This window comes from Vanessa atalanta, chromosome 4 (genome assembly GCF_905147765.1).
Source record: "Vanessa atalanta chromosome 4, ilVanAtal1.2, whole genome shotgun sequence".
Lineage (NCBI taxonomy): Eukaryota > Metazoa > Arthropoda > Insecta > Lepidoptera > Nymphalidae > Vanessa > Vanessa atalanta.
In genome coordinates, this window is record NC_061874.1 from 12280442 (window position 1) to 12296785 (window position 16344).

Consider the following 16344-nt stretch of genomic DNA (forward strand, 5'->3'; position numbering starts at 1 on the left):
GTAAAAGCATTGTAACTTTAAAGATTTAGAACAATACGTCCTAAAACAATGAATTAATATACTAAATAATTAAATAATAAATCTGGAATTAAAACAAAGACAAGAGAATGTGAGACGAATTTCTTAGATTTTAGTTTTTTTTTTAAATAATTAATCCTTGAATCTGAAATATTTTATAAAAAAAGGTTTACTTTGAAATGAAATATTTGAAATAACTACCTTTCGCTTCGCTTCGATGCTTTTGTCTATGTGAGTTGATCTCACAACATGCCTGAATTCAAATTCGGTGTGTATACAACAGTTCTGCGTCTTTTTTTCTGAGTTTTGTTCCATTTTTTGTTCACTGTCCTGTAAAAAAAATACATATTTTTTTACGTAATAAAGATATATATCTAAAGTAATTTACAATGACGTGCTTAAATGCTATAAATACGGTTAATTTTTTTTAATAATACTGCAAATAATATAGTCTCGTTCATTGATATCTCTAGTGCTAGTAGCATTTTCCCGATATTGCAATTCTAATTAACTGCGTCACCCAGTTCTATCATCATATTAAAATATAATTATTTCATTCATAACCAGTGGTATTCCTTTCAAACAAACGATTTTGCTAAGATATTTGTCCCGGTGCAACTTAATATAAACACACACACACATAACTCGCTCGCTTTGACTTCGACTTTACCTCGAAGTTAAAGAAAATAAAAGAAAAATGAACACAAACAGGAGACCGATTATACAAGCTTATGACGGCTAGGATACGTTTACGATTCTATTCCGATACGACTTCGACAATTCCTGGAAACATAATTTTAGTAAAATCAACATCAAAATATACTTTATTCAAGTAGGCAATTACAAGCACTTTAAAATCATCATTTTACAAACTATATTAAGTGAAGCTACCACCGGTTCAGATTGTAGATTCTACCGAGGAGAACCGGCAAGAAACTCAGTAGTTATTTTTCACAATTCAAAATTCAAAGTTATGTTAGCCATATATTATATATCCTGCCTGAAAGCGTCAGCTAAACGCTTTTTTAATGAAAGTTTTTTTACAAATTATTTGAAACTATGAATCGGCACAGTTAAATAAATATGTGGAATTTTACTATAGAAACGGATACCTTGAAGGATTTATTGATTTTGCGGAGTCGGAAACTTAGCGTTATAAGCTCATCCTCGCATCTCGTGTACATACACGTAACAAGTTTTACTAGTTACGATTATTATAGGTTAGGAAACGATCCGGATTATGTTTCGTACAACTTCGATCGAACCGCAATTAGATTGTTGTGTTAGTGGAATATGATAACGACTGAAGGGCAACGATTATGTTTCGATTCGATTACGATAAAGTGATAACTTGCTAGTAGATTTGGCTCCGAATTGTAATCTAGTAACGCGTGACCTTTTTGCATATCTAAATAAGAAACGATAAAAATACGTAAAATTATATTTTATTAAACAGATATTCTTAACAATATAAATATATTTTTATGCCATATGTTTTTGCTATATTTTTATCATTAACGGTTCAGCACGATATGCCTTAGAGATATCGTTTTAATGGTATTTTGGAAAGATTTTATTTTTGTATTAAAAAAAAATTGCCCAATTATCAATTTCAACGCTTTGTCATATTACGACGTATTCTGTTCACTTGACTGCCTCGTTAGTCTAGTAGCTACAAATAAAGAACTCGTTTCTCAACTTTAACATAATAAAAAGCTATCAGGTACTCAATAAAAGATACTCTTCTAGGACTAGGAAGTGTATACACTCTCGTAAAGTACATCAAGCCGTTGGTCCTGCATCTAAGCTCTTTCTGTTCGTGTCGGATATGTTGTTGTTGAACCCATGTTTGCACATACACTTGTTCATGATAATATATTTTGCGTAGTTGGCTGGTCTCCCTTGAAATTGGCCATCATAGCCGGAATCGGTTAGGACGACATCATCATCTCACATATAAATTTTTCGTTTAAAGGACTTAGCCGTACACGTTTAAATATTGATAAGTTCACCGTAAAAAAAAGTAGACAGGTGAAACAACTTTAATTAAAATTAATAATCCGAAATCATACACTTAAACATATTTATTGATTCAACTATTATTTATAAAATAGTTTAATTTTTCGCAATAGTATTTGCTAGTATAATTTTTTATAAAAAATATATTTTTTGACTACGATAACTTTAAGATTTTGAAAAATTAATGGCCTTAAATAATGTTGAAAAATGTATAATTTATATGCAATGAACAGAATATAATAATAGTATAGTAATCGTCAAAGATATTGCATCCTCATTTCGACCCTACTTTAGTTCAGTCGGTCCTTTGAGAATAGCAGACTTGTCCTAAATCGGTCACTCGAACGACATCATCATTAATAATTTGGTAAAAAGCTCCACCCATTTATTGGGACGATAAGGTATCATCAAGTTTAATTACAAGAAAGATTACAAAAGAATAAAAAAGAATTAAATTATAAAGAATAGAATAATAAAGTAAATAATACATTTATTAATAGCCATATTTTTCTATAAGGACCATTTTTATGATTATTGCTGTAATTTAGATATCCTATCAGAAATTCACAATTATTCAAAGGAAATGTTTTAATAGGTTAAAAGGTTTCTTGCACTATTACAATATTATTTTATGTTATTACGATGATGCCTTTTTGGTCAAGGCTTCAACTGCTTAACTACGAAGAAGATACTATAGTTAACAAGAAAATACACTTATGTTTGATACGATAGCTGGATATTGTGTACAAAATTTTTTGGTAAATCTAAAAAGCGATAATTAATTTTCAAGGTATGATCACAGTTAAAATCCGAATATAATAAAAAATAAAAATGTCATAGTCACTCATTTAATTTATTCCTAACGTGTTCAAGAATGGTTGTTAATGAAAGAAGCGCTCATTAATTAAAGGATCAGCTATGTTGTTGGCAAGGAAAAAGTAAAAAAAGTACGACAGACTGGCAAAGATAGCGATTTTGTTCGTTTATTATCTTATGTCGGTACACTTAATTTATATCCGTTGTTCGAGGAGCCACAGTAAACTACCTATACTTATTCTTACTCAAAATTTTGGCTTTCAATATGGTGACAAACTCAGGACTTATAATTAGAGCGCAACCAAGCTCGGATGAGCGGGAATATCGCTTAATAAGTATGATATATAGAATTTTGCTAAAGCCTTTAGTAAAAATGACTATGCACTCTTAATGCTGGATATTATAATAATAAATAAGATCAGATAAGACTAGTTGTTAATAACGTGGTGTGATGGTGGCAAAGTACATAGTAGTTAACTTTTTTTCATTATCCTTCTCTATACTTCCTAAATACGTTAACTTAAATTGATTGTATAATTGATTATATTTTCTTCGCGTTTGGACTCCTCTTCCACTTACCATAGACATATGACTCCAATCCACCTGGGATTGGAGTCATATGTTTACCCGGATAATATTAAAAAAATCAATTTATATGTATATTAAAAATAGTTACAAAATATATTATCCAACTTTGTTTTAACATTTATAGTAAAGTGTAGAGGATTTCGCACAGATCTGATTGCTGGATCTTTGCATACTTTTATCTATTCTTTCCATTGCAAATTAGATAAATAACCTTAATCTTCAAATTGTGAAGCTTGAACACTACTTGAAGTGCTCAAAACTAGATATAGTTATTAGTTGGGAAATGAGGAAACGACAAAGTTCTTGTTTAAGATTTCTATCGCCCGGTTGGAAGTGAAGGGAAGAAGTGCCATCGATATCCTCGAAATCCATTTGATTTTTAATTCTATTTTTTAATTACTAATATGGTTTCAATTGCCTTTTGCAATACAAAAAAAAAACCCTATAACCTGTTTACAGTCAAGAAATAATTATGAAATCACTGCCTTTAAATCTCAGTGAGCGCTCTATCATTTAAAATATATACAACCCACAGGATTAAATCGTGCTGATATAAATACAGCTCTCAGCAGCACTCGAAGGTACTTAAAATGTTAGCACAACATGAGCTTTGTAAATGGCAATTTCCAGGAATTCTAAGTAGCGCTCGGCTTCACAGATTACACGCCAAAAGTTAATAGTTAAGCGAAAACTGATGCTCTCGGATGTGTCTTCCAAAAGTTCTAATTCTAAAAATTTTTACTGCGTAATAAGTGAATGTTTAGAGGGATTAGATTAAAGACAAACACGCAAAGCACGCATACAGATTAGTCACCAGTCGAATTATAATTGCGAATTACTTACTATTTCATAAAAAAAGATCTGTAATTATTTGGCAACCAAAAAACAAAATTAAATCTTATTAATATTTGTATCTACAAATATATTCTAAATTCAATCTGTTGAGATATAAGTTAATCTCATATATTTATTATTATAACGCCATAAATCGTCCTCAAAGTTGAAAACTAATAATGATTCATTCATGAGCATTGAAATGTGGGAGGACCAACATCAATAGCTGAGTATTGACAGAAATATGTGAAACAAAGTAATTCGGAATTTCAGGATATTAGGAATTTGGGACATCGTAATTTCATTCTTCAATTGTTATATTGTTTGGATTCCTATCGACGATTTGATGTACATATATGTCAAATTGGAAATGCTGAAGTTTTTAAGTTAGGATACCATAGTTAATTAAACATCTTGATCCCAAAAAATATATGAGTTTTCTTGTCGATAATAATGTATTTGAGGTTTGGTTTTCTTATTCAAATTACAAAAAGTAGACTTACGTAAAGCCGTACGTCAAAAGTTATGTTGATGATAAGCGGTCACCACCGCCCATAGAAAATGGCACTTTAATGAATAACAACCAATACTTACATCGCTAATGCGCCACCAACCTTGGGAACTTAGATTTTATGTCCTTTTGTCTGTAATTACACTGGCTAACTCACCCTTCAAATCGGAACAATACAGTTCCAGTATTTGTTGGCAATTGAACTTAAATCCTAAAACAACATGATTAGGCAAAAAGTCCAGAATAAAGGAAAGATAAACATTATTTAATATTTGAAAAACCTTTTTCAGAATCAGTCGAATTAATTGTATTTGTGACCTAAATCTCTATCGGTGAAGATTTGATTGTACTTACTATATTTTCCCGGTTTACATTTACGTGATATTTGCCATTTATAAAACTTAAGAATTTTCCCGTTCCATCACATTGTGTAAAAATAGCAAGCGTATTACAAAAGTATGCATTGTTGATATCATTTAAAAATGCAATATAAGAAATGGTTTGCATGCAGCCAAGGTTATGAGAGGTAAAAAACGCTTGTGGTTAGTAAGTTATTTTTTTTTTATCAGCCACAAAGGAAATATTGTACGAATAAAATAGGTCTTCTTTTAACCGGCAACCATTTTATTATTTTCTGCGAATAAATATTGTAAGAAATTGTAAGATTTCCAAAGAAGCTGTGCAATGAACATTAGCATTGGAATTTCAGGTTTTTTAAGTACTTCATGAAAACCACAGCTGGGTTATACTTATATGATCTGTACAATACATAGAAACATAGAAAACGTTAAAAAACAATAACACACGTTAGACATTATAAATTTATGATATAATACAACTATCAATTTAAATTTTATGGGGTTGGAAAAGCGTAGGTTTATATAAAATTATTAATCATTTAAGTAGCTTTTTTATATCGGACTGGCAAATGGGCCAATAGATTGTAAGTAGTCACCACTTGCCTTGGACATTAGCACTGCAAGAAATTGGAGACCAACTGAAATGTTATGTCCCTTGTGTATGTTACACTAGGTCAAAACAGTCATGCAAAACGCCATTTTCATCAATTTATAATGTCGTAGATCATTCAAGTTAGATATATATTAACTATTGTATAACAAAGTTGTGTACATGCCTTCATACCTCCTTCGTTATAAAAAAATGAAAATTTAGTATAGATCATCTTAATTAAAATTAAGCATTTCTTGTAAAAAGCTCAAGCACTGAAACTTAAGGAAAACATCATATTCTTAGAAGTGTGCATGCTTTAATGAATCTTCTAAGAATTCAATTCCACTGTATAATCTGTAACGTTGTTGGGGTTGAACAAAGACTTGTTCCGGGTATTTTGTGAAGCAAGAAGAAAGGGTTATTACTTTAATAAAGCGTTTTACATTTTACGTAGATACTAAAAATGAAACAAGATAACAAGAAACAAATTCTTAAACTTAATTAATTAACACTTAAAAAACCATTGTGTGAAGTGGTAATATCTGAGCATCAGTGAACACACATATAGCTGAACCTGCTTCTTTACCCGAAATTTATAAAACTTTATCTATATAGCACACAAGCCTTCACTCTCATATTTCTTACAGAGTTACTTTCGCATTTATTATCTAAAGTAAGTCTATCTAAAGGTATGTGGTATGTAAATCTGGAATAAATGATTTAAATAAGTAGTCTTGTACCTAGTGACCGTTTTGTGTGATGAGAATTATGATTAGATCTATCCTTTTGGTATATTCTTGTATAGAATATGCCTTTGATCTTATCTTTTGATCAATAGGTGCTAGAAGAGCGTTCCACGTAGATATTCATCAGAAACATCAACGAGAAACTTTTATCGGAGTCGATTAGATTCCAACCAAAGCCTTATCCGTTACCGTCATTTTACTTATACTTCAGCTCACAATCACCAAACTTACCAAATAAACACTGAAATATTAGCAATATTTTCTTTATATATTATTAATAATATTAATTCTTATTCTGTCAGTACCAGCGTTGTTGACTAACAACGAAAAATATAATAATTATTTTTAGTATATCATTGATGACACGAACAATATGTTTTATTTAATATTCGTTATAAGAAGTTTGTTAAAGATATCGAGTGGGCGATCACTATTAACGCTATCTTAATTTCTTTGAAATGAACTTGATTTATGAAACCTAAAATAAATGCTGATTAATTCTGTTTGTTATCAATATTAATAGAAATTTTATGAGAGTATTTTTATAATTGAAACGTATATATAATATGAGCAAGTCAAAGCACCTTTTCGGCCTTAATTAAAATTCGCCAATCAAATATTGAGCATCGAAAATGATGTACTCTAACATTTCCAATTAAATGTTATTACTTGTTACTATAATTATATTCAATGAATTATATAACAATCAGTTGAATGTATCTGTAAATGTAAAAGTTGATTCAAATTCGACCAAGTAGCAAAAGCTTTTAGTAGAGAACTCAATAGACAGTTGAAAACGACGAGGCAGCATATCATGACGGCGTTTGTAAAACAAAGTCCCCCGCTGTCTTTTGTCTGTCTTTCTGTCTGTCTTTGCTATAAACTTAAAAATAGGTTATACATTTTATTTTACATAACACCTTGTCATAACATTAAAACAATATTTTACGTCTACAGAATACTAAAATTATAAAACACAAATTTTATATTTAAATTTACCTTTAAAATTTTATATTTGAAGTTGGCGCTATTTATGTTGAGACTTATAACACGTTGATAGTGTGAGTACATTTGTAACAGACGTATATTTAATATGCTTCTAGTTTAGACATATTTCAGATTTGAATATTTGGCTGGCATGGAACGAAATATGGCGCTGACTTAAATAAATACAAGGTTATTGGTAATTCGACGTATTCCCGCTAAGAGGTAATAGGGGCAACGATTAGCGATACTAATTTTAACCCCCATATCCATCATGCAAAAGTGAACCATTTTTGAGTTAACACGTTTTTAGTTTTTTTTCAAAATAAGTCAAAAATTTATTAAAAAAAAGTATCAATTTAAAATTATTTTTTATTCTTCTGATATATAAAAACGATTAAACTCTGGTTATTCATCAATTCTAAAACAATAATTATATGTCCAAATTAAAAAATTCGAGACGGAAAACGATATTAATTCAATATATATTTTTTTTTGTCACAAAAATTCTTTAAAAACAAAAAAAAAAACGTTATAAAACCTGTGTTGCAGATTATTTTTAAAAACATTACCGTTTCCTTAAATTTATAACAACTAGGAATTTATTTCAAAGCAACCGAAATGTAAATGACAACGCATTATGTAAGGTGTTATTTAAAATAAAATTTGCAGCGATTGAGGGTCATTTGATGTTCTTAACGATGAGTTCCATTGTCTATCTCCTCTCTCATTAAAACTTTCGCCGAAATAATATACAAGTAATAGAGAAATCCTATACAAATCGAATCAGTAGTTTTTTGAGAATATCTTGGACAAATATATACGAGTCAAATACAGGACCTCTTTTTTGAAGTCGGTTAAAAAGTACCAACCCAATTTTCATACGATTTCAGAAATTGATGAAGCGATGTATAAGAAGGTTCAAGTGTGATTCATATTTTTTTTTAGAAATTGTCTGAAACATGACTTTTGTTGAAGATGTCGGAAAAAAATCATGCAGACTCTTATTCTATCCGAGTGAAGCCGGAATCAGTAGCAAGTGAAATTTAATAGGAGTTTATAATATAATCGTGAAACGAATCGAAGGATACCATCCATATTTGGTTGAAACCTCTAAATCTTGGTTTTTATCATAGGACCTTGGCAACTATTATTTAACGTGCACAACCAATTTGAGAAAAGCTGAAGTGCTGGAGTATGCTATTATATTTTTGTCTTTATCTTCTGCCACATCATGAGTATTTCCAGCCTGCAGCAGACCTATAATACATTAAAAAATACTTTGATATATTATTTAAGTCTCGTATGTTTTTTAGGAGTAATGTAGTTTAATGAGGAGTAATAGAGTATAATGTGTTTTAGTGATGAATCAACTCGAACAATTTTTTGGCATTTTACCAGTTAAAAGGGACAAAATTTTGCTAAGATCTCGTCTCGGTTTCAAGCCTCTGTTTTATATGTAGTTCATATTTCTTAAGCAGGTGGTAATATCTGCTACATTTTCATTTAAAGTGGTTTCATTAAAAAAATATATATGATAATCGGTCTTTAGGGAAATTAATCTTCGTAGGATGATAATTTCGTGTTCATAGCAAGTAATAAGCACACGAAGCATGTGTGCCCATACGTTTTATTTGTAACGTCAACAGAGACATTGTTTTCTAGCACGAAATATTTTTATCTTTTTTGTATATTATTTAAGGGTTTTACAAAAAAACACGAATAATTTTCATTGATCCAACGGTACGGGTTAAGTTGTTTGTTGATTTTCAGACAGAATATTTATAAATATAATTATATTTCATTGACATTTAAAGGTATATACATAAAATAATGGAAAAGAGAACCTAACCGCTATGTTTCTTACCGGTTTTTCTCTAAAATCAACATGAAACTGTCGGTAGGAAGATTATATTTAATTCAATACTGTAACATAATGATTCAAACCTACTTTTGTGTCTATTTGAATTTAAAATATTCTATATTTGTAGTAAATTTTCTGATAAAATGCATTTAAATCATATTCATGAGGTTTCTAATGAGCCAAATGATACAATCCGAACGATACAATCGCTGAAATACATACATTTGACTTTGATATAAAGCGAATTCATTACAACCAAAGCATATGTAATTTAAATTATGTATGTGTATTGAAACATTCCAATTTTATTACATAATAGAAAATTCTACAACATTTCTTCAGACTTTGATCTACTTGGGCTCGTTTGGGAGTATAATATATCCTTAAAACATGCCCCACATAATATATTGTGTCTCGACATTCAGGACAAACGTCCTATCTTACCCCAATCTAATCAATTTCTATTGAAGCACGAATTTTTCATATCTGAATCGAATGATATATTGTATATCTTTATTCAATAAATTAGTTGAAATTATTTATTTTGGTAAATTACAGAGCAACGAGTACCTGAAAAGAGGTTTGATAAAAAATGTCGAGAAAAGTTTACATAAAAACTCGGTATGTATGATAGAGACATTGGAATAAACCTATTTTGAATATGATATTTTCTGGGACTAGAGAGAAAGCTGTATAGATGTCCAACGAATCGTACGCTCCGTTTTTACTAACTTACATTTTTGCCACGTGTAAAAGTATTTTATATAATATTTTATTTAAATAAGATGTTTTACAGTTGGAGGTGATTCAATTACTGTGTGATTCGATTTATTTGAAACGCCGTTACAAGATTTCAAAAAGTAAGTTGTTAAGAGTCGATCTAATTATGTATTTAGTAAAATGAAGCAGTCCTCTTGCGATTACTAATTACTAGTATTTGTCTTTTATGTGTGTTGAATTATTGTACGCTATTTGTTCCAATTATATATTTGTTTTTATTTATTTAATATTGAAAATAATGTGGGCTAAAAATATGTTCGAATAATAATTTTACGATAGACGTACATATAACTATTGCTACTCTAAGTACTAAAGCCACATTACGTATAGCCTATTCCAATGAAAGCAGGGAAAAAGATAAACAAACCTTGGATTTACGTATTTCATACGATTTGCTAATACCTCAGCTATGTTGTGCACTATTAAGAGTTTATGATTAATCGATATATTATTAATAATCTTTATTTATAACGCTTCAATTTTATTTCCAAAATTCCAATAATTTCGTCGATGTTCTAAACGCCATATTTTCGCAAATTTTTAGTGAATATGAAGCTCTCGATCAATGATATCGCGATAATTTGCTGCCAAATGTTGTTTATTTGGCTTTTCTCCTCTTGTGGTTGGTTACAGTATGCAGCAGTAGATGCTATTAGATTTGAAGTGTTCTGAAAGTGAATATTTATTTTCCTGTTATCTTAATTGCTATTTATTATAAGATATAAGGCCGCAAATCCTGATGTACTTACTTGGTTAAAAACCCTAGGTCGGGCCGATTAAATGTTATTGGGTGGTTCGGTTGAAAAATTCTCAGTACCAGCCCGGAGTCGGAAGCGTGTACGCTTTCCGTGTAGAGTACGATATTCCTGTGCCTGAACTCGATCATGTTGAATTTGCCGCCCTATCGGGTTATGAGATTTAGGAAATAGAGAGTGCACCTGTGCTTGAGCACACACTTGTGCACTATAATATGTCCAGCGTCACAGGCCTCCCTTGAAAAAGGCTGCCGTGGCCAAAAACGATAAAGGCGATATCATCATTATTTATTCAACAATAATAAAATGTTATTTGAACGAATGTAGCGTGATAGGTAATCATAACCGAGGACGAGTTCTAACGCATATTATTGGTAACATATAACATTATAGAATTTATCAAATGCATATAAACCTCATCAATCATATACACGTCATTTGTTTCTAAGTAAAGGTATTTTATATTGTCACGTGAAATTGAGCTCTATTGTATTAACATTAGTTTTCTTTTCGCTTGTATTTCGAAAAACGTAAGAATATTAAGGAGTTTTGTCTGGAATAATTGAATGACTTTTAAATATGAGCTCAAATAAAGAGGTATATACGTTTATATAGGTATTTATAGGAGTAGTCGGTGTTTTTTCTATAGAAAACTGATTGTTTGAAAATCAAAGCTCCTTGAGCAGAATTGAAATTGGTATAGCAATGTTGATCGAATATCTGTATCAAAAGACTTGGTGGTAGGTTTTTGTGCGCTTGCACAACATAGCTTGCGTCTGTTGTCCGTTTGTCCGTTTTTGTATTCCTGTGTATATGTGTTACACTGTCGATCACCCTTCAAACCAGAACACAACTCCTGTATAAGTTTTATGTATATTGGTTTAGTAGTTAATTTTTTTCAGTTAGGCAATACATAAAATGTCACTTCATAATATACATTGTTGATACTTGTATGTTCACAGTAAAATAATGCATTTCGTATGAGAATAAAGATACTTTGACTATGTAAATATAAAGTACTTGTTGGTGGGACTTTGTGCAAGCCTGCCTGTGAAGATACCAATCACAAAGTCCCACCAACAAGTACTTATCAGATATTCTGTGCCAAGCAGCAATACTTGGTATTGTTGTGTTCCAGCTTGAAGGGTGAGTGAGGCAGTGTAACCACAGGCACAATGCATCTTAGTTCCCAAGGTTGGTGAATGGTTGGTTCCCAAGGTTAGTGGCCCATTTTCCGTTCCGTCTACTTATTACTTAAAAAAACTTAACTTGTAGTTGAAGAAGGATTATTTTGAATTCATGAATGGGTTGAAATCATGTTCGTATGTACTCCCGAAACTTATTTATGTATAATAGGTGTCGTCTTCCGAGAAAGTATGTAAATTAAGACGTATTTAAAACCGCTATTTTAAAAGTTGTAATTCGTTTCTTTTTTATCTAAATGTTGTGTAATAGTATTGCTTCATATCTAAATCTCTTACACAACAATACTTTGGTCAGTATGGAATTAAAATAAGACATCTCTCGTAACTTTGCTGTGTTCTCCTTTTAAGCAAACAATACTCAAGTTATGCTTTATTATGCAAACGCACTGTGTTGAATACTGATCAGCGATTGGTCCATTTGCGTAGCAAAGTTTACTTCGATGTTTGTTCGATAGGTGTTTGCGACTATGAAGTAAATATAACTGCCTAATTATTGTAATTTTAGTGAACTGATTGTAAAATATTTTAAATTTAGGAACTCCCCGTCGATTTGTGATTATTATAAAAAAAATAAATTAAAAAGGTCATTCACATCAAACGTCTTCCTCCGTCAATATGCTTTGCATAATATTATAACTGTAAATTTATTTTACCTAAGCGTCATTTTAAAGAATACTTGGTCGAATAACTTTGTATGATTATGTACCCTATAACTTCGATCGCACTGTTAGTTAATACTAGGAGAAAAATAATAAACCTGATTTTTTTCTATCCTTCCCTAGATAATAAATTTTGCACTAGCCTATACTCGTAACTGGTATTCTTGCCTGTATTTACCGATAAGTAAAACTTTCGTGACTTCAAATCTAGAGTTAACTGATACCTTCTAGGCAAGCGTGCTACATCGTAGACCTTGTTGATGCTTAACATCAGGCAAGATAATAGTCAAACGCTAGCGTATTATGGATAAAAAAATATATAGTAAAAGTAATTATAGGACATTATATATCATCGATCCCATTGCGCAAAAAGAAATTTGGCAACTCTTTACATTGTCGCACCGTCAAAAAATAGAACTATCTACCAGCACACGTGTGCCCCTCCTCTTATAACCTGAGTGCCTATAAACGAGGCGTAAAAAAGCATATTGCGGGCCGGCATGGCGAGAGCTGTACTACAGCTCATTCTCGCTGACTGTACTAGTCGTATGCGCGTTTGGACTTCACTTCCACTTCAGGTGGAGTGAAATCATATGCCTACCCGGACAATATATATATATATCGCCACTCGAGATCCAATCAAATCTTGCCATAGAGCTTGACGCAACCCAAGATCCGATATTATTAATTATATAATAATGTAACTTTTAAACACAGTTTTGGATAAAGAAAATTTCGTAAACGAAACATAAAGAGTATAATGAGAAACTCTGCTGAGCATACTATTTCACTAATTACATCAGGACCGGATTTAAGGGCCCTGTTGTAATAAAGAGGCCTAATTGTTTTCCAAAATGTTTAACATATTTTTCAGTCCGGCGATTGAATAATTAAAACAAATTAAATTATTTTATCTCTGAAAATACGTAATAACTTTTAATGTTTTATGTAAATCATCAATTTTAAATATAATGAAAAGAAGTCATATAACAAGAGATATAGTACAATACAATAACTTTCCTTGTATTTGTTTGTTTTCTCGTCGGAATTGCAATGTTTTTTGTTTTAGAAATTTTTAATTTCCGATATATAGATTCAATTATTTTATCGTAAATTATGTATTATAAAATTTGAATTATTATATTTTTACAACAATAGATAAGATGTAGTACAATCGATTTATTAGAATCCAATTAAATGGATATTACTTCAAAACAATAAAGTTTGTTTCCATGGGATGTGAGTTGTTTGTGGGTAGAGAAAATTATGTTTTTGTGCGAAGTATACTATTATGGACTGATTTTATCCAATTGTATTTCAATTTATTAAATTTCTATATCAGTTAAATTTTATCAAATTACGAGTTCACACTGTTGCAAACTATTATTGTTCTATTGCAAATGTCATACAAAAAAGTCATAAAGGTCGGCTTATGACTTTATTGTATGACGCTGATGCCACGCTGACTGAATATAAACCGATCTATAAGAATCACTAATTTTAATTAAAACTGTTTATGTCCTTCTTTAATAAACCTCTAGCAACCGAAGTCGAGTTTTTGATATCATTTATTTTAATTCTAAGCGTAATTTCTTCATTATTTTTCTGGAGATAATCATTTGATGAAGTTTTATGAGTTAATGTTTTGAAATTGCTTTGAAACTTATTATAACAACCGAGATCACTATAGGAACAAGCATGAATGGCACGTTTTGCGGGCGGTGTAAATACAATAATATATATTTTTTTTTTATATATATATATATATATATATATGTTTTCATACCCTTAGGATGCTTATAAATTTATTGTTGAAAACACCCTCTAAATTTATTGCCTCCACCATCTAACTAAACTCCAACAACTACCTACGAAAATTTCCTCTTCCTCAATTTTACATAGAAATACATCTTACATGATCAGTGACCACTAAAAACCTGATCCCAAAGAGGTAACCCTCAAACAGAATTATAATCCAATGTTAATCTAACGCAAGTCTCAGAAGTGAATAATGTTTTCACACAAAGATGTATTGCCATAACATAGTCTTGAGACGTATTTCTTGCGATAATCCATAAACATCCGTAGATCCAAATAGGATTATCGGAAGAGCGTTACGTTACAAGACCATTACCATGCTTCAGTTTGTAGACAAAATCCGACAAAAAAAAATCCCTATAAAATTATGCTCATATGCTGATTTGCATACAAAAAAAAATCCTTTTTGTCATCGACATTTGTTTATGTATGTTATATATAATAATTAAATATTAAGCATTAGAGGGGAAGTCCCACAAGGTAATTGGAATTATCATCAGATAGTGAAAATTATCTGTTGATAATTCCATTAGGTCTGATATTTGCATAATTAAAAATTGTATCTCATAATCTATCGACAAAAGCGGTTGAAATTTGCCATGATAAATACTGTTGCATATAAATGTACAGCGAAAATGAGGAAATTAAAAATGCAATGTTCAAAAGCATCATGTGGCGTTTCAATCTGCGTCCCTGTGTCAGATTATATTGAAGCCAATGACGCCATTAAGTTGCCACCCTCTTTATATGAATAAATGAATAATATTATTAATTTTATTATTATAGTACCACGTCGAAATAATATTGTTATACATGTTTTATTATTACAAAATGATTTGAGCGTATTGCACAATGGATGCCCAGCTTGTGAAAGCGATGGGAGTCTCCCGACCCATTGGGATATTGTTATCTCTATTACTAGCCAAAGCTTGAGACTTTATAAAAGGAGTGTTTATAAAACATTAATATTAGTAATTATTTAAATACAAGCGCAGTGCTATTTGTTTGTTCATTTCGTCATATATCGTTCTTTTCCACAATAAATATTACTGATTACGTAAGTAAGTTTACTTGGTGGTAGGGTTTTGTGCAAACCTGTCTGAGTAGGTACCATAGTATTGTTGTGTTCCGGTTTGAAGGGTGAGTGAACCAGTGTAACTACAGAAACAAGGGACATAACATCTTAGTTCCCAAGGTTGGTGGCGCATTGGCGATGTAAGGAATAGTTCATATTTCTTACAGCGCCATTGTCTATGGGTGATGGTGACCACTTACCAACAGGTGGCCCATATGATTGTCTGTCAACGTGGCATAAGAAAATATTTTTAGAAAAGGTGTGGATTTTCGTCAAGAAAATATTTTAAGAATTTCCGGGTACATTTTACATTTGGAATGACACATCGTTAGGAAGACCTGCAGTGCTGTTCTGTAAGAATTCAATTCGTATATCACTTGTGAATATTTGAAAAACGACTCAAGTTGATACACTTTTTCTATGTGTGTATATCCTTTAAAACATTATATTTAATTATTTATATGTTTCATGTAATGTCAAGTCACTTTTTAACATCACGATTGAGTTCTGCGATACGTTTCTAGTTTTATTTAACAGGATAACTAATAGTTATAACTATTATACTAATGAATGTTATAGTGTATGGTTCAGCCTGTTGCCGACGAAGAAAAAAAACGTGAGCAAATCTCCATGTCACGCATAGAATTTTATCCTACAAAACCGTGTTCTATAGCAAAAAGCAGCCCCTTGCCCAGCAATATTTACTGGCTTTTGTAAATTT

At 30.9% G+C, this 16344-nt stretch overlaps 1 protein-coding gene across 1 annotated transcript in view; it reads right to left on the reverse strand.

Annotated features, from left to right (window-relative positions):
* The window catches only part of LOC125077997 (cholecystokinin receptor type A-like), a 96801-nt gene that overhangs the window by 17185 nt on the left and 63272 nt on the right, over positions 1-16344 (reverse strand). The window contains exon 7 of the mRNA XM_047690131.1: positions 220-348. Coding sequence (XP_047546087.1) covers positions 220-348 — 129 coding nt within the window. The remainder of the gene's footprint in view (positions 1-219; positions 349-16344) is intronic.